Source organism: Alosa sapidissima, chromosome 15, assembly GCF_018492685.1.
Source record: "Alosa sapidissima isolate fAloSap1 chromosome 15, fAloSap1.pri, whole genome shotgun sequence".
Lineage (NCBI taxonomy): Eukaryota > Metazoa > Chordata > Actinopteri > Clupeiformes > Clupeidae > Alosa > Alosa sapidissima.
This window is the reverse complement of record NC_055971.1, coordinates 17,826,440-17,851,614: the sequence shown is the minus strand read 5'-3', so window position 1 is coordinate 17,851,614 and position 25,175 is coordinate 17,826,440. Positions and strand designations below refer to the sequence as shown.

Genomic DNA, 25,175 nt, shown 5'->3' with positions numbered 1-25,175 from the left:
TTGTAAAAACTCCGCGTTAGGTTTTGGTTGGCTGTGTCAGTGGCCAGCAGTCGAGTTCCTGAGTTTGACAACAGTCAAACCAGGATACAGCCAGGAGACGACGGGCTCTGACTGATACAGCTATGCTGCAGCAGGATGACAGCTGTTTAACTTTGGTGGAAATTTTCTAAGCCAGCTAATCTTACATGATCAACAAATCAACGTCCTCTAGGTTGGACGAAATCGGAGGGCAAACGGCCTTTCTAAGACCTGGGTTGAAACGTATCAAATGTAACGTTAGCCCACTGCTAGCTAGGAGTCGGTGTTTTGAAGAACTTGGCAGCTATTGATTTTAGCTAGTTACACCCATCGGTTATCAAAAGCCGCGATTCATTTGAGGCGTGTCTATGACTGCATTGCTCTTGAGTCGGGGTGATGTTGCATATCATTGTCAGCGACTAATCTGTTTTCAAAACCAGAAGAAACTGACTTGAACATAATGTCCAGAGTAGGCTAGACTACATTAGCGATAGCTAACTAGTTAGCCATTACTATGGATGTGGGTAAGAATCAAATATTGAAGGCTTGATTAGGGTGGTCAGCATAACACTTTTGATAGCTCTATATTGTTTGTCACAGTTTACTTTTCTATTTCTCTTCATGTACCACAATACTGGGGTGCTACCTAACCTAGCTTTTTAGTTTCTGAGCTGAGTGAGCAAGCTAACTAGCCATTTTCAACCTGTGAAGTTTGAGTTCAAGTAGGTTTTGAACTGGTTGTCGTTTATGATTATTGTATGGGAGTGTAGGATAGTTGCTTTGACGGGCTTTGTTTGTGAGCCCCTGCAATGCACTTTGGCGTATTGTTGCTTATAACGGCAAAGGTTATCAACCGCCTAAATTGCAACTTGGTGTTTTAAGTTTGAAATAATTATAAAGCACAATGTGAAACTTCTTTAAGGTAAGCCAAATGGCAATAGCCTAGTAGCTCTCTGGAAAAAAAAAAAAAACAGATGGTGGAGATTTAAATCAGGGTATAACAGGGTGCATTTAACCACTTTATGAGGCAGTGACACCTGTATCGCAGGTGTTGTCCAACGATTAAAAAGCTGCATTCACATTGTAAGAGGTCATAAATGTCAGTAAACTGGATGTAAAACCACCCCTCCACTACACTGAAGAATGTCTGTCCTGGTGATTGCACTCCTGGTATTTCTGGTGCTGGGAATCCTTGCCATCATTTGTTTCAGGTAAGCTCTCCGTGGCTCACACACTGCTTAACACACAGTGTACACAAGTGCAAGAGAACATTTTGACCTGTGCTGCAGATTTCTGTTTACACAAAAACAACTCGCTGTTGTCGACCTAAAGCAGAACACACCTTCTCTGTAAATATCTTTACAGCGTGTCCTTGTCGGGTGTAAGTTAAAGTAGCCTACAGGGAGCTAACTGTCATGATTCTTGGGAGTTGAGAAATTGGGAGTTAACTGTCATGATTCTTGACCAGCTATATAATTAGCACACTGCATAGAAGCTACATGATTGTACAATCCTTATGCCCACCAAGTAGCAGCTCATTATTGTTACACAAATGGGTATTAGAAATGAAAACAGGTTTGCAAAAGTGTCAGTGCTCTTTGTGCACTGGATGTTGTATTTGACAGAAGACTGAGTGTTTCACCTAACCAGACCAATAACAACTGTTGTCTGTACTTCATAGATAGAAAAAGCAGTCCTCTTTGTCCAGTTTGTGGTGGTTGTCAATTCTCTCGTGCTGTGTTTACAGATGGATAGTGTGCAGCCTAGCTGTGCGCCTCTGCGCAAAAGTGCTCAATGCCGAGCTGAAGATCAAGTCAGTGGGCCTCTTCTCAGTGAGGGGCATCAGTCTGCAGTTTCGACCTCAGCACACTCTGGTGGGTGACTATCTGGATGGCTGGGTTAAGGGTTTTTCAGGAGCTAATAGTGTTTGGTTGCCCCTCAATGAAAGCAAGTGCTAATATGTTAAAGTGTGGTTTAGCTGCATATCGTTTCATGTAGTCATGATGTAGTAATGATGACACTAATGAATGGATAACTTTAGTAAGATTACTGACCATCCATAAGCCTAAGTTGTTTTTTTTACTATTGAATGCTTTTCAATTGTTGCCTCTAGGAAATTGACAAAATATGGATTTCCAGCAAACTGTTAAACCAAGATTTGCCGTAAGTGTCTCCTCTCTGTATGCCACATTATACTCATATTCTGTCTCTATTCAATGTATTGCCATTTCAACAGTATGTTGACTAAGACATCATGCCTTTTACAAGTGCCCTGATTGGAGGTTTTCTGTTTGGTTTTAGGAGATACTTGGCCCTGTGTGTGGGAGAGACCCGCGTGCGAGTCGACCTCTTGGAGCCAGTGACGCCACGGCTCCCACAGACCCCCAAGAAAGACAACGAGGGCAAGTTCCCCCTCAGCCCCTCCACTCTACACTTCTTGTCTCAGGTACAGCAAACCACAAAGTGAATAGAGTCTGGTCACTCACGATTGGGAAAACTTTCCAACACTCGCATCGCGACGAGCCTAGACTTCTCGCAAACTTTGAAATCATTGGTCCACCCTAACCAATCCCATTGATCAGGGATTCATAACGTTACTTCCTACTTAGCCTAAACTTTACAAACTGATGATAAACAGCTTTGTCAGTCAGGAAACAATGTATGTGGATTATATGGACCTACCATTGCTATAAATAAATGTACACATTCTTCCGATTGCAGTTTTTTTGTTTGCAGGTATTGCTACTACCATTTACCACAGGCACTTTCGATTTCAAAACATGATTGTCATCCCCTCTCGTCGCTGATTGAGCAAGTAATCTGACTGCCGATGAGAAACTTTAGTGAACTATGCTGTCCCAGACTAGTATTTCCCTGAATGGAGATCTAGGTGGGCGTGGCCAGGCTAGAGGACAGCCAGCAGATCTGTTTGAAAAATAGATCAGCAGAACCGTATTGAGAGTGACAATGCAAGTGACAGTCACTGTCACATCTCAAGCCCCTGAACTTTGCCCTGTCCTTCTCTTCTCAGTTGCTGTCCCTCCATATTGACTCCATCAATGTGATGGTGTTAAACCTGGCCCTGTCTGAGTCACTGTGGCACATGACTACCACCGGAATCACTCTGCTGCTCGACCACCAGGCCAAGAGGTGATCAAGCACCATGATAGATAGCTAGCGCGGTTACAGATTGCAGTTCAATATTGCCATGCTTTTGCTTTTGTAATATTCTGGACTTTTTTAACAGTTTTCATCAATCTCAATAGGTTGGCCTGGGATTTCTCAGTGGGACAGCTCAGCAGTAAAGTGTTAAAAAGCAGCCGCTTGGTGAGTTGAGAGAATGAAACTGAGGCAATGAGTTGAGAGAGCAAAATGGAAGAGCTGTTTGAGCAATGTCTCAGTGCTGTGTGTGTGTGTGTGCGTAAAACTGATGTGTGTGTGTGTGTGTGTGTGTGTGTGTGTGTGTGTGTGTGTGTGTGTGCATGTGTGCGCTCCCCTTTCAGCAGGACACCTGTCTGGCCGAGGTGTCTCTGAGTCTGTCGGTGCTGGGAGACGTGAGTCTGCCGGAGCTGCGGCCGGGCCGGCTGGAGCTGAGTGTGCGGACGTTGCTGGCCGAGCTGCATGAGGGGCTCTTCCTAAGTCAGCTGCTGCTACCGCCGCCTGGCCCTGCACAAACCAACGCCGTGACCGGTGAGCCAGTCCACCCACGGTCATTAATACCTCACCTAACTGTACTCTGATCAGCTTATGTGCTGAGCTTATTCACATGAGCTTTGCTGATGCTGGATCACAAGAGAAACTGATGACCTCTCATACAGCACACCTGTATTGGCATTTGATAGATTGATAGATATACTTTATTGCCACACAACAATGTTGGTGGTAATTGTTGTTACAGAAAGAAGAAGCTCAATCCAGTAAAGGAGAAAAAAATTGCCATGATATTTTAGTAAATTTGGAGAAACAGATTGACAAATAAATGTATTGTGACATTTTATGAGAACATGATTTCAGATATACAGTACACAGGAGTGGTGTTAACTTCCTTGTGCTGTAAGTAGAGGATTTCCCACACCAGCCAATCATCAACCAAGTCTGTTTACCATCAAAAACCAAATCACCAACAAAGCAACCTTTGTGGGCAAAAAACATCACCAACAGAGCAGCCTTCGAGAGCATTTCACTGGGGTTATCAAACAGGCACATTCCTTCATCAATGTTTTGTTGAAATAAAGCCCAAGACACTTCCAGAAGGCGTGACCGTGGTGTCTGGTCCTAGATCCACCCCCTCCACAGTCATGATGAGTTCTTTATCAATATACACCAACGAATCCTTCGGTCATTACTCTTTGTTGCTGTGGCCGTTTGTGATTTGATCAGCAACATAACCACACAAACTGCGAGGGCTTGTTACGGACACCGACAAATATCGACAAATTCTTCAGTCAATCCTCTCCGATCCGCGACATATTATCCAAACAAAATGCCAACTTTTGATGAGGGCACCAACAAATTCCAACATGATTACAAAAAATAAAAGATACTTAACCCTTAGGTGTGGGTTTTTAAACATTCTAACATAAGATTCCATTCCGCAACAATTCAAGGTTCTAAAATTCTATGTTGAATTCAATGAACCCAGATATTCTTTAGAATGTTCATTTTCCAACATTCCTGTCACACCGGAGTGCGAGGAGTAAGGATTGACTAACCTCTAACTGTCCTGTGATACTTCTGTTCTCCCCTGTAGAGTGTGAGGAGGATCTGTTCATCCAGACAGCAGCACTGGACCAGTTCCACCAGCTGCTCCCTCAGAAGGTCAACGTGGAGTTTGAGAACACTAACATCACCTTATCCATGCACAGCCAGAAGAGGTCGGTACTATAAGAGTTCATGTTTGTACAGAAAATAACTCACACTGGTGCATCACGGACGAAGAAGGTGTCTGAAATGTAATTGTGAATGTATGCACTGCAGGCACTTGAACTGGACCCTGAAGTCTCTGAAGGTAGGCTACGGGCGAGATGACCAACAGCCTCCTCTCAGGAACTTCACGCCAGAGCTGAGCTTCCCCCAGAGTAACCTGGAACTCCTCCTGGAGGGTGAGTGAGAGAGAGAGAGAAAGAGAGAGAAAGAGAGAGAAGAGCCCACAATAAAGCAATTTCCCTCCATTGCATGTATACTCCGGTCCAGTCTCTGGTCAAATCATGTAGCCAAGCTTTAACTGTAGCTCAAATTAACTGTGCATGTAAACGTACAGACTGACACCGCAGAGCTAAGAGGAGACTACAGCAGCTCTGACTCACACTGAACAGAAGCTCCAAGTGTACATCATATAATCATTTAATACTATCCCTTAACCTGCCTACAAAAAACAACTGGGCACTACATTGTAATTTGTGAGGAGAGTGCAAAGCTGTTGTCAGGAGATGAGAAATGGCCAAATAAACCATTATTATGAAAAATGTTGAGATGAAGATTTTAAGAGAAACATTGGCTGACGGGAGAAGTGAAGAAATAGCCATATAAAGACTGTTATTTAGACCTCTAAATAAACCATTATTCTTCCCCCTGCAACCACAGACGGGCTTCTCTTGTCCCAGAGCCGGCAGAGAATCCTCTGTCTCAACACTTTGAAGGCGGTCCTGCAGGTAAGGTGATATGAAACAGGAAAGCTAAATTCCTTCTCCCATGAGAAGTGGTCTTGTTACTAAGGTTCTGGCTGACTAATCCCTTCCTGTTGTATCCCCCAGGTGACCTCGGTGGACATATCTGGCTCAGTCACCGTCAACACGTGCATCATCCACTACCGCCACCAGGAGTTCTCCCACTGGCTGGACCTCCTCTCGTGGGAACAGCTGTTCCACAGGAAGACTGCTCAGAGGAAAAAGTATAACCATCTGTGTCAAAGCTGGACAACCTTCAGCTTGTTCTGTTTGTTTACCCCCGAAGGAAGTTCTTGTGTCTGTCTGTGTGTGCGTGTAACTGTGTGTGTTTGAGTATGTGCACTAGAGGGGGGTAAATTGATTTGTCTGACAGATATTGCAATTTGATTTTGGGATATAATTTTTGACAGTCAAGCTTCAGTTCATATTCCAAATGTCGCATGAAGTTGGGCCACCTCTGATTGGTGAGCATGCCTAGTGGGGGAGCATGGCACTCCTGATTGGTGAGCATCACTGTCTGTCACACAAGAAGGATGACGTGAATATAAAAATCATAGATGGACAAGATTAAGCTGATTGAGACAAAGTTGCAACCTATATGATTATTTGCAGCCTTCGCGATTATCTAATTGCATTAGTTCAGATTTCTATTTCAATTAAAAAATCCGCCCATGTGCCGTGTGCACGCACTTGCACTGTGCTTATGTAGTGCTGCTTGATTTATTTTGTGTATGTTTGTTTGTATGTGTATTTGTTTGTTCAGTACAAGCATGTCTACATGACTGATCTGTCGTCACCCAGGTGTTTCCCACATCTGGACGCCCCTGTGCTGATCACCTGTGCCGTGTCAAATGTAAACGTGTCGGTGCAGCTGGGAGACACGCCTCCCTTCGCTGTGGGCTTCATCTCAACCAGTGCAGGTAAACACAGAGTCTCTCTGAGGACACAGTGACAAAGCATGCCTCACTAACACTTTCATTTACTGCCACACTCTCGGTCACAGATGGTAAGGTGAGGCTTGTGTCCTTAGCAGGAGGAATTTGAATGGGCAAAGTATGACAAGAATGGAGGGGCAAACAGTGTTCCTCTAATATAAATTACAAGCACTGTTATTAGTAGTTATTCATTCTTCACCTTTATTTTCTTTCATAGTTTTACCTGATTAGATATGGGCTGTTGGTACAGTAGCTTGATGTTATACATTAACTAGACTCCTTTTGTTGTGGCTGATAGTGAAACTGCAAATACACACACAGCACATAGTAGGTAATTGAGACCAAAAGGATGGAAATCAAATCAGTCATTGCATTTTTGGGCCATGTTGATCCACATACTACCTGACAGTTTACTCAAGCCTAATGTGATTTGGCAAACGGTAGAAGAAACATGCGAAAGCCCTAGCTGGGTGGTCTGACTGTGATCATTGAGACTGTCTTCTGGGATTGCAGAACTGCGTCACCTCCTAGAGGCGTCCGAGGATTCAGAGAGCAGAAGCAGCAGCAGAGGGCAGCAGAGAGCCTCGGTGTCCCTGGATCATTTCTGGTGGCGTGTGGGTCAGGGCTCTCACATCCAGCAGGCCCTACACCCCCCAGGGAAACACGTGTGGGGAGAAGCCCTCATCCTGGACTCCTTCACACTGCAGGTAACTGTAGAAGCTAAGATTAAAGTTTAATAAAGGTGACCAAAGGAAGCAGGACTCCGAATAGCCAAGCATCCTCCATCGGTATGAAGTGAACGTGGTTCCATGTCCTCTACAAGCACCACACACATATAAAGCCATTAAGTCGTCGTCCATCACTTTTAGAATAGCATGCACATGAGCACCAGAATCCAGAAACCAGAAAGTGGTTTTCATGAACTACAACAGTAATTGTCCATCATGTGACTGAAACAGGGCAGCTGTGGGGAACCGGAGGGCAGGTCGCCTGAGTCGCCCGGCCCTGCCCGGAGTCTGAGCGTGGAGTCCAGTCTGAAGGGGCTGCAAGTGGAGGTGTCGGAGACCTGCGCCCTCTGCCTGTCCCGCCTGCTGTCTCTCTTCATCCCCAGCGGCACGCGGAAGGCTGCCGTCCCAGTGCCTACTCCCGCAACCCCCTCAACACTACTCCTCAGCCTGGAGCTCAGCCTGGACGATGTCAACGTGTTCACCCTCTCCAATGTGGCTGGTGGGTGGGAACTGGTGATGTTGTACAATGTTCTCCGAGTCTGACTAACTGAATTCCAATTTGTTTGATTGAAAATAATACTAATGCCTGGGAAGAGAGTGTGGGGGTGGGGGTTTAGTTAATTAGCTAAATTGTAGTGTATAAGTGCCCCAGACGTGTTCTTTGCCGTATTCTAAATTTCCGTTTCCTGTCCCAGGTGCTGTTGTGTTGAGAGTGGACACAGTCCATGCCACAGGCTCTGGGGAGAGCTCACGGCTGGCTGTAAAGGGTGTGGCCCTGTCAGTGGTCAAGGTGCTCACGGACAGTGTGGAGCCTTGCTGTCCCGCTGCTGACATCCCCTGCCCCATCCTCAGCCTCTCCTCTGTGGCCTCATCATATCACCCTGGCAACCACAGCCTGGAGGTACCACACTTACAGTTTTATAAAACATCCAGCTAGTACACTATCGCTAATTAAGGTAGAATGTTTGAGATGCATGAGTAACAGAGGAATAGTGCGTTTTAATGTTAGTCTCAAAAAACGTGCACTTGTGTGCTTTGGTTCTTCCCTGGTTTCAGTTATTTGAAGTGTCTGTGGGCCTGCTACTAATGCTGTAACCATGTCTCCTCCTAACCATGTCTCCCCCAGCTGCAGTGTGAGGAAGCCTTATCTGTCCAGTGGACTCCATCAGATCACATGTTCATGTATCATCATGTCACAGAGACCAAAGCCTCCTGGAGCGCTCTGTCCTCAGCACTGAGGCCATTTGAAGGGCAGGAGCCCAGTGAGGAGGAGGAAGAGGAGAGGAAACAGACAGAGACGGCTGCCGCCTCCTTGGCCGAGAGCCGGACCCTCAGCCTCAGTCTGGATCTGAAAAGCTGCTCCCTTACTGCCCACGTCGGCGAACAGAACTACATCCTCCTGCAAGCCGACGTGCTCTCGATCTCCAAGCAGGCCGGTGTCGTGTGCGGCAAGTCGCCGCGGCTGGTCTTCAACTTCGACGGCAACGACATCTTCACGTTCTCGGACGCGGAGCTGCAGATGCTGGAGGAGCTGGAGGAGGCACGTCTGCAGCGCGAGGCCTTCCCCTTCCTGACCACCGCCTCCAACCGCGTCTGGCTCTTCACCATCCCCAGCCTGGGTGTGGAGTTCCCCTACCAGTACAACTTCTCCAACACCTTTGACAAGGCTATCAGTGTCCAGAAGTGGCTGAAGACCCTGCACCAGAGCGGCGCTGGCGCTGGTGATGGTGGGGTCGGCGTTAGCCCTGGCGGAGGTCCCGCGATCCCGCCTGCTGAGGCCCAGCGCCTGCCCCCGGATGTGCTCATTCGGGTCAGCCAGTTCTCCTTCGTCTTCCTGGACGACGTGTTCGAGATCAAGCTGCGCGACAATTACGAGCTGATGAAGGACGAGAGCAAGGAGAGCTCTAAGCGGCTGCAGCTGCTCGACCGCAAGGTGGCTGAGCTGCGCAAGCAGCACGGCGAGCTGCTGCCCGCACGTAAGATCGAGGAGCTTTACACGTCTCTCGAGCGCAAGCACATCGAGATCTACATCCAACGCTCGCGACGCCTCTACGCCAACACGCCCATGCGCAAGTCGCTGCTTACCTGGACGGTGGCCGACCTGGAGCTGGTCGTGCTGGCCGACCGGGCGCTGCACGGGCCCGAGCGCGTCCGCGAGCAGCTGAGGGACATTGACAGCGTCAGTCCCTTCCCCCGGGACGGCCTGCCGTTGGCGGTCCAGTGGTGCCGCGCTATCAGCTTCAAGCTCTCCGCCTACCTGGGTGAGTCTGCAAGAGACACTGTGGTTTTGGAGTGATATTTGACTTCACAATCATGATCTATACCAGCATGAGATTAATAAAGTATATATAGTAAATGTGTATATATATATATATATATATATATATATATATATATATATATATATATATATTACATATTTATGGAATATATGAAAAATTAGCAGCAGACACCTTGGCAGTTATTTTCCATTAATGAATGAATGAGTGAATGGCATCTGCTTAGTGTGAGCTGTAGTTGTTTGAATTCCTGCTCGTTCTCCCATGGTGTGATGTGGAACAGTGCGTATCCGAGACTACCCTCGTTACCTGTTTGAGATCCGAGAGTGGACCCTGTCTGGACGGCTGGTCGGGGCGGAGCAGGATGGGCATCCACGTGCGCGGCGCCGACAGGTGATACACCTGGGCCAGCCTTGGGGTGATGTGAACGTCCTGAGGAACATGCCGCCACTCAAATTCTACTACGATGTTCGCTGTGAGCAAAACCCATTACAGTTTCAGTTTCAATCCTTTTCATGTTTTGATCTATTCCTCTGTCATTTATGTGCATTTATGAGTATATTGATGGGAAATATTTTGTGATTTAAGAAAAAAAAAGGTGTGTATATATAAAATATACATTATACAAGTTTTATATACAAAATACATACAGTAAAATATCAAATATATTATCATATCATATAATATATCATATATATTTGAACCGAGTACATCCCTCAGAAAGCTCATTGTCTCATGTATTCTACTCCCCACAGCGGACATCTCCCTCTACACTATTGTGTGGGGGCCATGCTGGGACCCTGCCTGGACTCTGATTGGCCAGGTGGTGGACCTGCTGACCAAGCCCACGGCGGATCCGTCCCCCACGCTGGCCTGGTGGGACAAGAGCCGCCTGCTGATGCACGGGCGCTGGGTCATGGACATCGAGCAGGCCAACCTGCACCAGCTCGCCACCGAGGTACTGCCGCTAGCAGTGAACTTCAGCACATTTTTCAATTCATCATTGGTTAAACCAAATTTCATATGCTGGTGACTAAAAGATCAACAACAAAAAATGTTAGTGATTTAAAATAATGTTGAATAGATTTACACAACAATGGAGCTGAATGAGGTTTTGCTTTGTAGGACCCTTACAACACAACGGAAAACATGCACTGGGAGTGGATGAAGCTAAACTTTGACTGGAAACCTGGACAGTTTGTCTTCAAGGGAGACCTGGATGTCAATGTCAGGACGGCCTCCAAGTAAGGATGCTGTTGTCTACCCAAGGAGTAATTGACAAAAGCTGTGACTGGCTCACAGGCTGTGTTGAGTGACATTAGACACGTTTTGCTGCTTTTTATCTAATAACTGTCTTTTCCATTAAAATCCCCTCCAACAGGTATGATGACATCTGTTTCCTGCACCTGCCTAACCTGTGTATGACCCTTGACCTCCAGTGGCTGTGCCATGGCAACCCTCACGACCACCACTCTGTGCAGCTGTGCTGCGCGGAGAATGTGGCCGACGTCACCTCCGGCCAGTCCCATGATTCCTACCGGGCCTTCCGCTCTGAGAACCTCAACCTGTCCATCACCATGGACCTCAACCAGCACTGCGGCACAGGTCGGAATAGCTCCCACACAAAGGCCCATTTTTAATGATGTCTGACGGTACTCATTTAGGTGAAACCTCTCTTGACATAAATTGAGGAGTGAAATGTTCTATTCTGTGTGTGAACACAGTAACCATTCTAGTGTTTGATACTGGGCATTTCCAGTAGAGGTCTGCACCCCCGTGGTAGTCCCACGAGACCCACGGGTCGGCGGGGACAAGTTTTGAAAGCTCTGTGTGGGCGTGGGATGAGAGCGGTGCGTTTGCGGGAGTGGGAGAAACAGAAACAGAAACAAATTATATATGTGCGTAAAATAAAATATAGAAGTGAGTATTAAAAGTAGTGTACATAATTAAAGTTGTGCTGAATGTTCTGTTTGGCAGCAATAAATAAGACGGGCTTCAAGCAACCTAACTGTTGGATATATGTGGGGTCAGTTATTTCCTGCTGCTCCGTTGTTGAAATTCAACAAAGTCTAAAGCATGACAGACGAAAAGGGCACCACTAGTAGGCTCTAGGCTCTAGGCTAGATGCTGGTGCCTTTCTTTCTACATTCAGTACCAAGAAACTGCTAGACATCTAGCAGTCTTTCTTAGTTGTGTGTGAGACAGAAAGCAGAACTGAATATCCCTCCTGCATAGCTGTGGAGGCTTTAATAGGCGGGAGCGGGACATAATGTCTCAGATGCGGGCGGTAGCAGGACTAAAAATTACATGACAAAGTATTTTTGTAGGAGCAGGATGGAATGTTGCAGAAAAATCTAACCCACACAGACCTCTAATTTCCAGTTACTTTTTCAAGGTTGTCAGGCCTCTTTGAGTGGCAGTGTTAGTCAGATCTTACCTTGATGTGCGTGTGTGTGTGTGTGCGTGCGTGCGTGCGTGTGTGTGTGTGTGTGTGTGTGTGTGTGTGTGTGTTCTCAGAACCCTGCCAGCCGCGGATCCTCCTGTACAGCAGCACCCTGCGCTGGATGCAGAATTTCTGGGCCACGTGGACCGGTGTGTCCCGGCCCATCTGCCGGGGGAAGCTCTTCCACAGCCTTAGGCCCGTCCGCAAGAAGCTGGGCCAGCACTACAAGCAGATGTCCTTCACCGCCGCCTTCCCCCAGCTCCAGGTGAGGCCACAGGCCACTGACAGAGCGCCATCTGGTGGACATTCAGCATGATTCAAATGACTCATTTCTTTCTACTCGGTGTTATTGTATATTCCTGATATACTGTAAGGTGTGCCACTTGCTAGTATTTCCACTGCCATTCATTATTCACTTGGAACCTGCTTATGTACAAAAAGTAACAAGTCTATAGTACCTTACTGGCAGTTTGCCAAATATCAGTGCTACTATAAGAAAAGGAGAAAAGGCCACACTTTGCACACAACAATCTTTTTATTGCACAGATAGTGCTAAGCACACTAAAGAAGCCACTTTGAGACGCATCTATGCAACTTATACACTTTATTTATACGGGGTCCTTGTTCCAGTGTTTCTACATAATGAAGTACAGTGTAACAACCTATGTAGCAATTTGTAATATCACTTACTTATGTTGTCCATACATAATGTATTTTTGTGTACCTACAGATCATTAGTACAATACGAATTGCTTGGTACAATACTTTGCCAAAGTGGCCTCTCTTTGGGGAAGGAAAAAAAGTGGCTATGGGTTGAAGTTTGGGACTCTTGACACCCTAACATAAAAGTGTAACTCCGGAGTAAAAACAGCCTAGGGTCTGATTATGGTAGTTAACAAGTTCAAACATTTGAATCAGAACAAAATTATGTTAATTGGTGGAATTTTGAGCAAGACTCTTTTTTGCGTAACACTGAATGGGCTTATAGTGAAAGCTAAGGGGGCCAGTTAGCACATCAAAAAACAAACGCTACAATTGTCGAAATATAATTACACCATTGTGGTATGGTGTATGGTGAGAGTCCCTACTGTACAGACAAACCAAAGTATTGTAAACTTTGAAAGTGTACAGAGAGGTTACAAAAAGACCTGTATCTGAAGGAAGCAAATTGCTTGTCTTCGTGCTCTGGTAGCGTCAAATCAGCAGGCGCGCTAAAATAAAAGAGTTACCAAAAAGAGACTGCTCCTGCCCTAGGTTGCTACTATTAGTACATGAATGACCTTGACCGATGACCTATGACCTTGCTCACGCTCATACCCTGCTCCCTTCATGACCATCCTGCAGGTGCATTACTGGGCCTCATTTGCGCAGCAGCGAGGCATTCAGGTGGAGTGCTCTAAGGGCCGCGTCTTCACCAGAGGAGCCCAGAGACTCATCCCACAGGGTGAGACACACACACCAGACACATATAGATACACATATGTCACCCATATGGCACGATGGAGCAGCCATTTGGATTGGTCTAAAATGCTCGGTGTGATAATGGTTACATAGACTTGTGTTATGAATAATAAGCGCTCTACCATACTGTAGATACACATCAACACACAGTGTACATGACACAATGATGGGTATAATGGTAAGTCAAACACTAGTGCTCATGGGATGTGTGCTTTCTGTAGCTGGGACGGTAATGAGGAGGCTGATCTCGGAGTGGAGCGTGACGCAGATGGTCAGCGACCTCTCGCTGGTCACCGTGCACCTCATGGCCTCCACCTGGGACGAGACGGCCGACCACCAGATCAACGCCCAGGTGAAGAAGACCCACCTGCTCAGCCTGTCCTCCCTCAGCTACCAGAGACAGAGCAACCGTATGGAGGAGGTAAGGGACAAGACGCACACAGCCACCACTAACACAAGAGAGTGTAATATTGATTTATGTCACTTTCCATTACTGCATACTCTTTCCTATTTGTATATGCTGTATTCTAAATATCTTTACATACATACATTATACCTATGGGTGGGAGTATTGGGACACATTAAAGGAAAGCCAAAAACTCACACATTGTATATAATGTACCAAATTATATATGATACGTTTTTTGGGAGGGCACCATGAATTCTGACCCTTCAGAACCACACTGACCGCATTCTCTCCCCTGCTGTAGGAGACGAGTTCGAAAGATGATAGTAATGCCCCTTACACACACAAACTGTGCCTGGTGGACCTGCGTGCCTCCTGGACACCCACCAACAGGAACATCGCCTTCGGCCTGTACGATGGCTACAAGAAGGCGGCTGTGCTAAAGAGGAACTTGTCCACGGAGGCGCTCAAGGGCCTGAGGATCGACACGCAGCTGCAGGCCAAGAAGCTCAAGCGCACGGGCTCCACATACTCGCCCAGCACCGCCCCCTCCACCCCTACCATCACCCTGCCCTCACGTGCCGACAAGAGCCACTCAGAAGGTGTGTGTGTGTGTGTGTGTGTGTGTGTGTGTGTGTGGAGCGCAGATGTAACAGTTAGTCTTTCAAAAAGCCTCCTTACCTTTCTGTGATGTTTTCCTTTCAGAATGGTTCATGTTTCTGTATTTGTAAGACAGAAGGCTCTAGAATCACTGTGGTTCTTGAGTTTGACTGTGACCTGACGGTGGTGATATTGTTGTAGCAATCCTTTTTTGCGTTGGCCGACTCCCTTGGCTGAAGACCACTGACTCATCTTTTCCATGCTTCCCCTCCTAACAGGGACCTCCATGCTGCAGAGGCTCATCGAGGAGACTGATAAGTTTGTGGTGTTCTCAGAGGAGGAGTCGGGTGTGAGCGACCAGCTCTGTGGCATCGCCGCCTGCCAGACAGACGATGTGTACAACCGCAACTGGTACATTGAGCTGGTCAACGGTCAGGTGTGTTTCAGACCACAAAAGTCACTAATTATTCTGGTTCAATGAATGAATTTGTTCCCTTTGTAAAATCATAATTAGGAAGTAGTGACAATTATTGGTGCATAGATGGAAGACCTGAAATAGAAGTGTTTCAATAAATTCAGTTATTCTGTTTCTGTAAATTGATTGAGATCCCTTGACCTTACTCTACAATATTCCCACCTCTATACTACCACAAAATTCCCCCTGAACCTAATCCAAGTTTATGGTCTGTTCTATTAACGTGTCTCCTGTGCATGTGTTGTGTTGTGTTTGCTCAGATGATGTTGCGTGGTGCCGAGACGGCCGGCTGTGTTCTGGTGTCTGCAGCGAAAGCCCAGCTCCTGCAGAACGAGCACCACCCAGCCTGGTACAACGACACGCTCAAGCAGAAGACCACCTGGACCTGCCTGCTGGATGGCATGCAGTACTTCGCCACCATGGAGTCCAACCCTTCAGACCAGGAAGACTGGCAGCTCTGGCTAGAGGTGAGAAATGGACTGGAGCCTTGAGTTTAGGAGGGGGGGATTGGTAGTTGATAGCTGTTTTGCGTGGAGATTAAGCAGTGATCTGTGCTGTTTAATATATGCATCCTTTTGTTGTTGCAGTGTCTCTAAGTGGTGTTTCACAAACTGCTGTGTTGGAGAATTGTTCATATTCTTTTTTTGTTTGTAATTTCAATTACGTGAGTCATGGCACCATTCCTTAGTCCAGTGATCTCCGTGAGCTCATCAGAAGGTTCCCTGCTCTAACATTCTCCCCTCTGTGTCGCTGTGCAGGTGAAGAACATTGAAGAGCACCGTCAGCGGAACCTGGACTCCGTTCTGGAGCTGATGGAGAGTGGTCAGGCCGTAGGAGGCATGGTCAGCACCACCACTGGTAAGATGACTCCACCCGTCTCCCCACCTTCCTGCCTCTTTATCTCCCCACTCTCACAAAGACGGCTCTTGTCGGCGTACTTTTAAAAAATTCATGCAGAGCCGCCTTTTTTCACAAAAAGCACCATTTAAGAAAAAGTTTCCACTTTTGGGACCGCTGAAAATAGTTAGTGACGGCAATCGGTGACTTTACCTTGACTGAACTAAAATAAACACATTTCATGTCTCTAAGAGAATGTTTTTCAGATTTTCATCGCCATAAATATTTTTGTTCTCTCTATTGAGAGCATCAGCCATTGTGTCCTCTTTTCCTTCGAGAATGTAAACATTTTTTAATGATTTCAACGTAGCTGACTGGTCTGCTCCTCACCCCCCAGACTGGAACCAGCCGTCTCAGGTGCAGGAGACGCCTCAGGTGCAGCGCATCATCTCCCGCTGTAGCTGCCGCATGTACTACATCGGCTACAGCCACGACATCGACCCTGAGCTGGCCACGCAGATCAAACCGCCAGAGATCCGCAACGACCACGAGAAAGAGGACCTGCTCAACAAACAGGCTGGTGAGAGGCGCTGGCTTCATGAGCTTCTCAATCTGGGGTAGCTCGCCCCAACTTTTCTTTAAAAGATCTTTAAGTTAAAGGAGCGAAAGTAGGATGGGTAGGTACAGTAAATCCCTGTAATCAAATTGATACATGTTTGGTCAGTACCCATACAAAAATTGTTTGAGTAGTGTGTTGTTATCCTGTGAATCTTCTAGGATAGCTTTCCCTCTGTCAAAAAACACTCCTAGTCCATAGACCCAAATGATGCTGGCACTGAGAGCACTGTCCCTATCATCCTCTCTAGGTGCTGTGGACACATTCACGCTCATCCACCATGACCTGGAGATCTCCACCAACCCTGTTCAGTATGCCATGATCCTAGACATTGTCAACAACCTGCTGCTGCACGTGGAGCCCAAGAGGAAGGTCAGCTGAAGCTCAGTCACTACTCCTTTAAAGGGGAACTATGCAGTCGTTAATTTACCTTAAAGGATAATTCCGGTATTTAGCACTTTGAGTTCCTTTTCTGGTTTGTTTTGAATGAACTAGAGTGGTGGACACACAAATTTTGACGATGGGTCCTGTCTCGACTTTTTGACTCGTTTTGAATCACCTATGACTGCTTCAGAGTGGCTGGCTATGTGCATGCACAAACATGTCCTTAAAACAACCCTTAACGTTCGTTTTCAAAACTGTACAACTCACCGAGTTTTCTTAATTGCAAACTTAACTGCATTTTTTTAATGGCATACTTGTTTGAAGAGCTCTCTGTCAGCCTGTGTTCATGTGTGGGGCTCTGGTGTTGTGCTGCAGGAGCACAGTGAGAAAAAGCAGAGGGTGCGCTTCCAGCTGGAGATCTCCAGCAACCCCGAGGAGCAGCGCAGCAGCATCCTGCACCTACAGGAGGCCGTCCGTCAGCACGTGGCCCAGATCCGACACCTGGAGAAGCAGATCTACAGCAACATCAGGGTCAGCGCCCGCGCCGCACCACTGTCATTTACATTTACATTGACATTTATTCATTCAGCAGACGCTTTTATCCAAAGCGACTTACATCAATTATATTACTTTACATTTTACAAGAAATCTCAAAGTGCAAAGTCTTTAAAAAAAACTAACTTTAAAAGACTAACTAACTTAATAACTAGACAAAATATATTTGCTAATTCAACACCATGTGCATGTGCAAGAATAACCAGCCGATATCCGAGGGGATGAGTAGAAGAGTGGTGGCTAAGGAGCTGGACTAGCATGTAGGAGCCTGAAAAGTTGTGGGTTCAATTCCCGCCTTCCACTGTTGTGCCCTTGAACAAGGCCATTACAGTGCACTACAAATAAAATGTATTATTATTATTATTATCACTTTGTTTGCCCATTAATCAAAATAGGGCCCATGAGTTCAGAAACTTGGACCTGCACTTACTGACTTGTTCTTAACGTCTCTGTCCGTGTACGTCTTCCAATCGCAGCAGGACGAGTTGAGAGGCAGTGAGCTGTCGGACATCAACCTGAAGCTACAGAACCAGCTCAACCAGGAGAAGACGGACCTGCAGATGAAGAGTGAGGAGCTCAACATCCTCATTAGGTGAGCCAGTGCTGCTGCACAGTAGCTGACACAGCCAAACACTCATAGAGAGATATTGAGCACAGTGTGTACCATGGCAAACTAGTCAATAAATATTAGAACTATCACTGCACATCAGAAATAGGTAATCCTTTTCTAGTCGTGGCGACTGATAAACCGGTGCTTATACCCAATTACATTTGAACTACTTTGTGGTTAATGGTTTATGGGAATATCAACAAGGGGCACGCACATCCAGAACAGGTAAACTCAAGGTGCTGGACAGAGAAAAAGTCTGTAAATAAGGCACACCAGTCTACACACCAGATATTGTCCCCGATTACATTTAATGAGGAAGGGCCCAAAAAGTCACGTGAAAGGTGGGTTTTTTTTTTTTCTGGAGCGATATCTGGTGTACTGACTCGATTCCTTTTTTACTGGTTAATAAATTGATAGTCATCTATTTAGAAAAAGGCATCACTTAGAGTTCCCATAGTTATGCCCCATCCCTCCCCCCAGGTGTTTTAAGGACTTCCAGCTGCAGAGGGCCAACAAGCTGGAGCTGCGGAAACCTCCGGAAGACGTGAGCGTGGTACGGCGCACGGAGATCTACTTTGCCCAGGCGCGCTGGTGCTTGACAGAGGAGGACGGTCAGCTAGGCATCGCCGAGCTGGAGCTCCAGAGGTTCATGTACAGCAAGGTGGGACAGCACGACCTCCGCATACAGTCATGTCCTGTGTATTACCCTTATTATTTTTTTGAAAGTTAATTTAAGATAGATTTACTAGCAAGCTTAGAATGGTAACCTACATTAACTTAGCTGATGTTAATAGCATATGACTACCGTTTTGTATAAACCGCATGACTGTGTTTTATGCTGTTTAAAAAATACAAAATTGTGTATTGACTGCACACAGTGTATTAACCACAGTGCCCAATAGCCCATTGAATCAGAATTAAAGCTGCTCGATTATGGCAAAAATCATTATTACGATTATTTTGTTCAATAGTAAGATCATGATTATTGAACACAATTACTTAGTGATTTTGGAGCAATCATCCATTTTCAAAACATTTTGAAATGTAATTTTAAATATGATCCAACAGAAAAAAATACATGCAAAAAGATAATGCACACGACAACTCAAGACAAAAGGAAAACATTGTTATGAAACAATAATAATTGAAAAAATAAATAATAACAGAAAATTCACAAAAACACACACAAAAAATAATAAATCATGGGCGTTAGACATTGATGACTCTCATCAAGTGGCAACATTATGCTCTTGAACAGTTCATCGCAAATTTAGCAGTAGGCTAACGTTAACATGGGGTCAGGTGCTCTTGAACGTCCAACCAGGCTGGAGCTCCAGAAGCACGGGTCAGCTGTTGTTCTCGGGAAGCCCTTTAAAGCCAGCCTGCAGATCAGCAGTATATATTCCCATGTATAGCCCTCTGTGTATAAATCTAGCATAAACCTCATTTTAGTATATTCTTTATCTTCTGTCCTTATTGCTTAGTTGTGTTTTTTATATTATATACTTTTATTACTTTCTCTGCTGTTAGTGCATGTAGTGTGTGATGTCTGTATGCTACTGAGACCTTGAATTTCCCCTTGGGGGTCAATAAAGTATCTATCTATCTAGCTAGCTAGCTGAAAAAATGTTGAGAAATCAGTGTATAAACCTAGTTTAATAAGCGAGAAATTACAGGTAGTCCTGTATGAGTGTGGATACATGTTGTCAGGTCTCACTGGGCCAGAAATTGGCTGCAGGATTTTACACATTTGTTATTTTGGTCTCCACAGCTAAATAAGTCCGATGACACGGCAGAGCATCTCCTGGAGCTGGGCTGGTTCACCATGAACAACCTGCTGCCCAATGCTGCTTATAAGGTAATTGGACAAGGAGGGTGAAGTGTTTATATGAGGGGAAATGGAGAGAAATTGAAGCTTAGCAGCTTGGTCAACGCTGAATATGATCTCAAAACTGACATGCTAAGGTTTAGAGGAAGCTTGTGTGACTAGCATTTGTGAGTGATCTGGACTCAGTTTATCTAAAGGTAATCCTTAAGGCTGTATTCAAATAATGTGCCCTTCTCTACCTGCTCTCCCTGTGCAGCACGTGCGGGTATGTATAGTTCTGGTTACCGAGTTGTCTGTCAACGTGCCTCACCTCCGACTTCATCCTCCATGGTCGATCGTATTCCCCCAGTTGTCTCTCCATTTCATCACCCCATGCATCCGAGGGAATGTACCCCTACTCTCCAATGACCATTTGTCATGCCCTCACACGCGCCCCTTTGGTTCAGACCATTTCTATGTCTCCTTCACTGCCATGCTTGGTGTGTTGTCTATTATGAGAGGGGAATCACAGTCCTTTCTTGAACTAGAATTACAACCTGTGCCCTTCTTTGTTGTTTTTTCGATGCTTGTCAATGTCAATACATTGACCTAGTTCTGTGGACGGTTCCACTCTGTCTGCAGTCCTGTGTTGAAGTATTCATGAGCATGTAAGAGAGAGTGTAGACAAGATGTTGGTGAGGCGTCTTCCCTTTTAAGTTCAAAGTGCCACCCTTCCCTATACATCGCACCTGTATGGAACTCTGGCCTGTGTGAAGATGTCCCACGAGTTTGCATGTTTGTGGAAATGATAATTGATGCTCGCACAACTACTACTCCCTTTCGTCTTGGTCTTGGAAGAGGGTGTGATTTGATAGACTGTTGTTCTGATGGGTATTTCAGGTGGTGCTGCGACCCCAGAGCCCATGTCAATCAGCACGGCAACTCGCTCTGCGCATTTTCAGTAAGGTCCGTCCGCCTGTGGGTGGGATCTCTGTCAAGGAGCACTTTGAGGTAATCCAGTCAGTTATTTACCGTCAATAATTTTTGTTTTGTTTGACTGATTTTTATTATTATTTTATTTGTTTTTTTTTTGTTTATTTTGTTATTATTGGAATAGGACATATGTCCACAGATTGTCAGTTGAAGTTATTCAGTGAATTCAAATGGGTGCGAGTTTCACTGCAGTGTGCTGTTTGTTATTCACAGGTGAACGTAGTACCACTAACAATCCAGCTGATGTATCAGTTCTTCAAGCGCATGATGGGATTCTTCTTCCCCGGACGGAACGTAGAGGAGGAGGAAGTGGGAGACGAGGAGGACAAGTTCAGACTGGTCACTACAGGTCAGTGTACTATACTTGACTACAAACCACTGGTCCACATTACTAAACACTATGATCCTTCAGTGTCTTCACCCCTTCGGGTTAGGAAAACAAAAAGGATGATATGTTTTTAATAGTTCTTTTAGTGCACTCAAAAGCTATTCTTGTGTTAATAATTTGTTATAAAGCCTGTGCTATAAAGGTTGTATTATTAGTATCCAGCACATTGGAAATTAAATTCATTATTGTGTAATTTTGCTCAGAGGAAATGGGTTTCTTTCACAAAGCATATGCACACACTTCTGTGACAATTGAGCAGTGAATACTACTCATCAATAAGTTATGAATGTGTTCCCACTGTATGATAAAGCAGAAGTTGCTTCAGACTGCATGCAAGCTGTACATATTTTTCAGTAGTTTTGTTGTGAAGCTTTGTGTACATATAAAACATGACCATATTACACACATTTTCTTCGATTACTTTGTAGTAGAATGACATTTTTATTTTATTGTTGATTATAAGCACTGGATGATAATTGTATAGATTAGTTTATCCTCGTGTTGCCTCTTCTCTTTCACATGGTCTCACACATGTTCTTGTTCTTTTCCAAAGGTCAGTGAAGGTTTCCATTGATTTTCCTTCCTCTAGTCTGTCTGATGGGAATATCGGATTCCCGCCTAATGTGTGTTATGTCATACCGGTGGACCTCCCTTAGCTATAAAAAGCTCCTGCCCGGTTTGACATTGAGGAGAGGGTTGTATGGTGTTGAGGCCAGATCACATTGTTGGATGTGTGATTTGGGGAGTTTGCCCGAGGCTCCCCTTGTTAATGGTTTGCCCCAAACACAGGTATCCCTGTGGTCAAGCCAAGGCAGCTATCGGAAGATTCCATTGCGGGGTTGGGAACAAGTAAAAGTGTGACTCAGGGCCTGAACCGCACAGCAGGTGTGAGGAGATCATTCCGCAAACCCCCTGAGGTACTAAACTGTCCTTCAAAATATAACACATCAGCAGAACACTCCAAAAGTCATGTTCTATTCACATAGCTCTTCACTCACATGTGAATGCAGTTTAAATTCTGGTCTGTGTACCAAATGATTGGTAGTGGTAGATTGATTAAAATGAATGACAAATACATGTAATTGAGATGGAAACATAAAAAATGAAAATGCTACCATGCCATGAGAATTCCAATAATATGTTTTCCAAGTTACTTTCAAATACATTCACATTTATTCATTTAGCAGACACTTTTATTTTAAAGCGACTTAGATATGTCAATTGTATTACAAGGGCCATTCTCCCCAGAGAAACTCGAGGTTAAGACCCTTGCTCAAGGGCACAACGGCGGTATTATACATTACAGTCATGAGGTATTAAACTAGTGATGTAATATTTTTCCACTTGCTCAGCATCCTGTGGATGACATCGACAAGATGAAGGAAAGGGCAGCCATGAACAACTCCTTTATCTACATTAAGATCCCACAGGTCCCTTTGTGTGTCAGCTATAAGGTGTGTGAAGTGCTGCTCTACCCACCACACTTTGTAAAACGCTTGCATGCTGTATTTGTTTATAGTATAGATGTTTTTGAATATCCTTTCTCACAGATTAGTAACATAAATATTTTACTCCTGTCTGTGTGTGTGTGTGTGTGTGTGTGTGTGTGTCCGTGTGTGTGTGTGTGAAGGGAGAGAAAAGCAGCGTTGACTGGAAGGACCTGAACTTGGTGCTGCCTTGTTTGGAGTACCACAACAACACATGGACCTGGCTGGACTTTGCCATGGCCGTGAAAAGGGACAGCCGCAAAGCCTTGGTGGCTCAGGTACTGGAACACTTCCAGTTACACTGACGTATTAGTCATGACAGGTGTTGACTTGTGATCCAGTTTCCAAAAACACATTTTTAAAAACTGGGTGAACAAGACTTTGCATTAAGAATGTGACCTAAGAATTTACACTCTCTCTGTCTCTCTTTATTTCTTTCTTTCTTTCTTTCTTTCTTTCTTTCTTTCTTTTTCTCTCTCTTTCACTTTCCCTTTCTCTCTCTCTCTCTCTCTCTCTCTCGCTCCCGCTCTCTCCTCCGTCCCAGATGATCAAAGAGAAGCTGCGTCTAAAGCCGGCCTCGGGCTCGGAGGCGCGGGGGAAGGCCATGGTAGAGGGCCGACAGACAGACAGCAGCCTGCAGCAGCAGGAGGAGGAGGATAAGGCCCGGCTCCTCATCGGCCTCAGCTCGTCCGACAAGAGCTCCAGCAAGAAGAGCATCTTCAGCCGCCGCAAATGACCAGTCCAGGCCACAGCAGACTACAAGCGGCCTCCATCCCAACAGGAAGGACAAGGGAATCAGCAGACTGGCTTTGTTAATTACTACTGCCCCTGCCAGTCAAACACCACCACCGCCTGTGGTGGACAGAGCACTGGGCTGCAGACAATTGGCAGTGCCCCCCACCCCCAATGTTGAAGACTACTAGTGGGAAAGCAGAGAGCGTCAGAGAAAATGTTCCCACCACCTCCACCTGTGCTGCCTTCTTAGCTCCAGGCAGGCCAGAGACGCAGTGATCTCTGCCTCCTAGAGGAACCTCGCCCAAGCCCCCCAACCACCACCACACACACACACACACACACACACACACACACACACACACACACACACACCCCAGGCCCGAGCAGCTCACACCCTGGAGGCGCTGGGCCGGGCACCTGCTGTAGTGTCCATCAAAGAATACAGTTTCACCAAGCGTGGCTCTCCATGTGTGCTTTTTTGTGTGTGCCATGCCCACCAACCACGACAACATTTCACTTAATCACATTTCATGACCTACTTCGTGGTCCTCTGCTAAATGTGTGTTCAAGAAAAGCTAACGGTTATCATTGCTGCATCAGTGGTTATTGCACAGCTGAATAGTTAGCGTCGCCTTCTCTTGCAGTTAGAGTGTCTGTCGCTATCAAATCCTTTCCTGCTGGTACGGGAGATGTGATTCAATAGAGAATGAAATGCTTGTGCTATACTCAACTCAAAATTCTCCATCAGGACCACAACGGTTTTTATTATTGAAACATTTCAGAGAAGCTCTTGTGTGAGCTACTAGCCCTACTAATACTGTTTCCCCCTGTGCATTGTTGACAGGTAGGATGGGTATTTACATTTCAAGTAATGTAAAGTGTTGTGTTCTATAAAATGTTGTCCTCTGGAATAGACTTCTATTTGTGCTTGGTTCAGAGTCATTAGTGCTTCTCTGTATCACCCCATCTCTGTGCAATACTGTACCAAAACAAAAACACATGGAAAAAAACGTTATTGCATTGGCTTTATTTATGGTGTACTGGCATATGTGATTCAGTCACATCAGTGTTCCTTGTAAAAGCATAAAATTACATGGCCTGTTATAATAATGTTTTGTAATTTTAACACAATGGCACTTTTTTACAAAAAGGATTTTCACATATTTTTGTAACCATGTGTATTATTTCATTTGTGTACATTGTGAATGCGGTGTAACTTGAGATACTGCTTCTTTAACGCTATTTCTATTAAATATTCCAGTAAAAGATTTCAAGACAAAGTAAATTTAAGCACTATTTTGCTCACTCATATGGACTGTACATTTTATTGACCATGGTTAATCTGTATTTTCAGACAGATCTTGGCACCATGCATGTATCTAATTGAAATTGTCAATAAAAATAATGTTATCAAATGGCAACAGCTTCAGCCTCATGACTGCATGGAAACCATGTCAATAGCAACCGGACACAGATGGCCACATTCAATACCCCAAAGATCTATGTGGTATGACATAACTGACGGATCAACAGTGGTTTTCAGATGACGTATCATCTTTCACTAAACCTAGGATTAAGTTGAATTTCAGAAAGAAAGAAAAAAGAGCTCTGCCAGGGTATATTTTTAGGTGTTTTATGAGTTGGAAATGTTATATTCTTTTTTTATTTTATTTTGATTTAATAGTATTATGAATAAGTTATAGACAAATAAGTAGCCCTATAGGTTTTATAATTCCCTCTCATTTGATGGCG

The 25,175-nt window shown here is 45.2% G+C and overlaps 1 protein-coding gene across 3 annotated transcripts; it reads left to right on the top strand.

The window, feature by feature from the left end:
* The first annotated feature begins 60 nt into the window (after positions 1 to 60).
* Positions 61 to 24,844, top strand: LOC121683677 (protein KIAA0100-like). Of its 3 annotated transcripts, none has more exons than XM_042063413.1 (39): positions 61 to 1,229; positions 1,766 to 1,892; positions 2,132 to 2,181; positions 2,320 to 2,464; positions 3,050 to 3,168; positions 3,285 to 3,345; positions 3,525 to 3,708; positions 4,769 to 4,892; positions 4,996 to 5,120; positions 5,602 to 5,669; positions 5,772 to 5,908; positions 6,486 to 6,604; positions 7,133 to 7,326; positions 7,579 to 7,846; positions 8,043 to 8,248; positions 8,474 to 9,608; positions 9,910 to 10,101; positions 10,382 to 10,584; positions 10,752 to 10,870; positions 11,008 to 11,231; positions 12,144 to 12,334; positions 13,414 to 13,513; positions 13,752 to 13,951; positions 14,241 to 14,538; positions 14,815 to 14,972; positions 15,272 to 15,478; positions 15,770 to 15,869; positions 16,246 to 16,428; positions 16,715 to 16,836; positions 17,224 to 17,379; positions 17,880 to 17,995; positions 18,494 to 18,674; positions 19,785 to 19,871; positions 20,721 to 20,831; positions 21,027 to 21,162; positions 21,991 to 22,118; positions 22,554 to 22,655; positions 22,832 to 22,966; positions 23,233 to 24,844. In XM_042063413.1, the coding sequence occupies exons 1-39, from the start codon at positions 1,162 to 1,164 to the stop codon at positions 23,422 to 23,424; spliced, it is 6,771 nt and encodes a 2,256-aa protein (XP_041919347.1). In that variant the 5' UTR covers positions 61 to 1,161; the 3' UTR covers positions 23,425 to 24,844. The 3 variants fall into 3 exon arrangements, with proteins under 3 accessions (XP_041919347.1, XP_041919346.1, XP_041919348.1); XM_042063412.1 differs by having other exon boundaries at positions 3,522 to 3,708; XM_042063414.1 differs by lacking the exons at positions 20,721 to 20,831; positions 21,027 to 21,162; positions 21,991 to 22,118; ... (1 more) ...; positions 22,832 to 22,966; positions 23,233 to 24,844 and adding an exon at positions 20,098 to 20,710 and having other exon boundaries at positions 3,522 to 3,708.
* Positions 24,845 to 25,175: the final 331 nt, after the last annotated feature.

Coding starts and splice junctions, on each gene's coding strand:
- LOC121683677 (XM_042063412.1), top strand. CDS start 1,162: ATGTCTGTCCTGGTGATTGCACTCCTGGTATTTCTGGTGCTGGGAATC. Junction 1,893..2,131: donor TTCGACCTCAGCACACTCTG/GTGGGTGACTAT, acceptor TGTTGCCTCTAG/GAAATTGACAAAATATGGAT. Junction 2,465..3,049: donor CTCTACACTTCTTGTCTCAG/GTACAGCAAACC, acceptor TTCTCTTCTCAG/TTGCTGTCCCTCCATATTGA.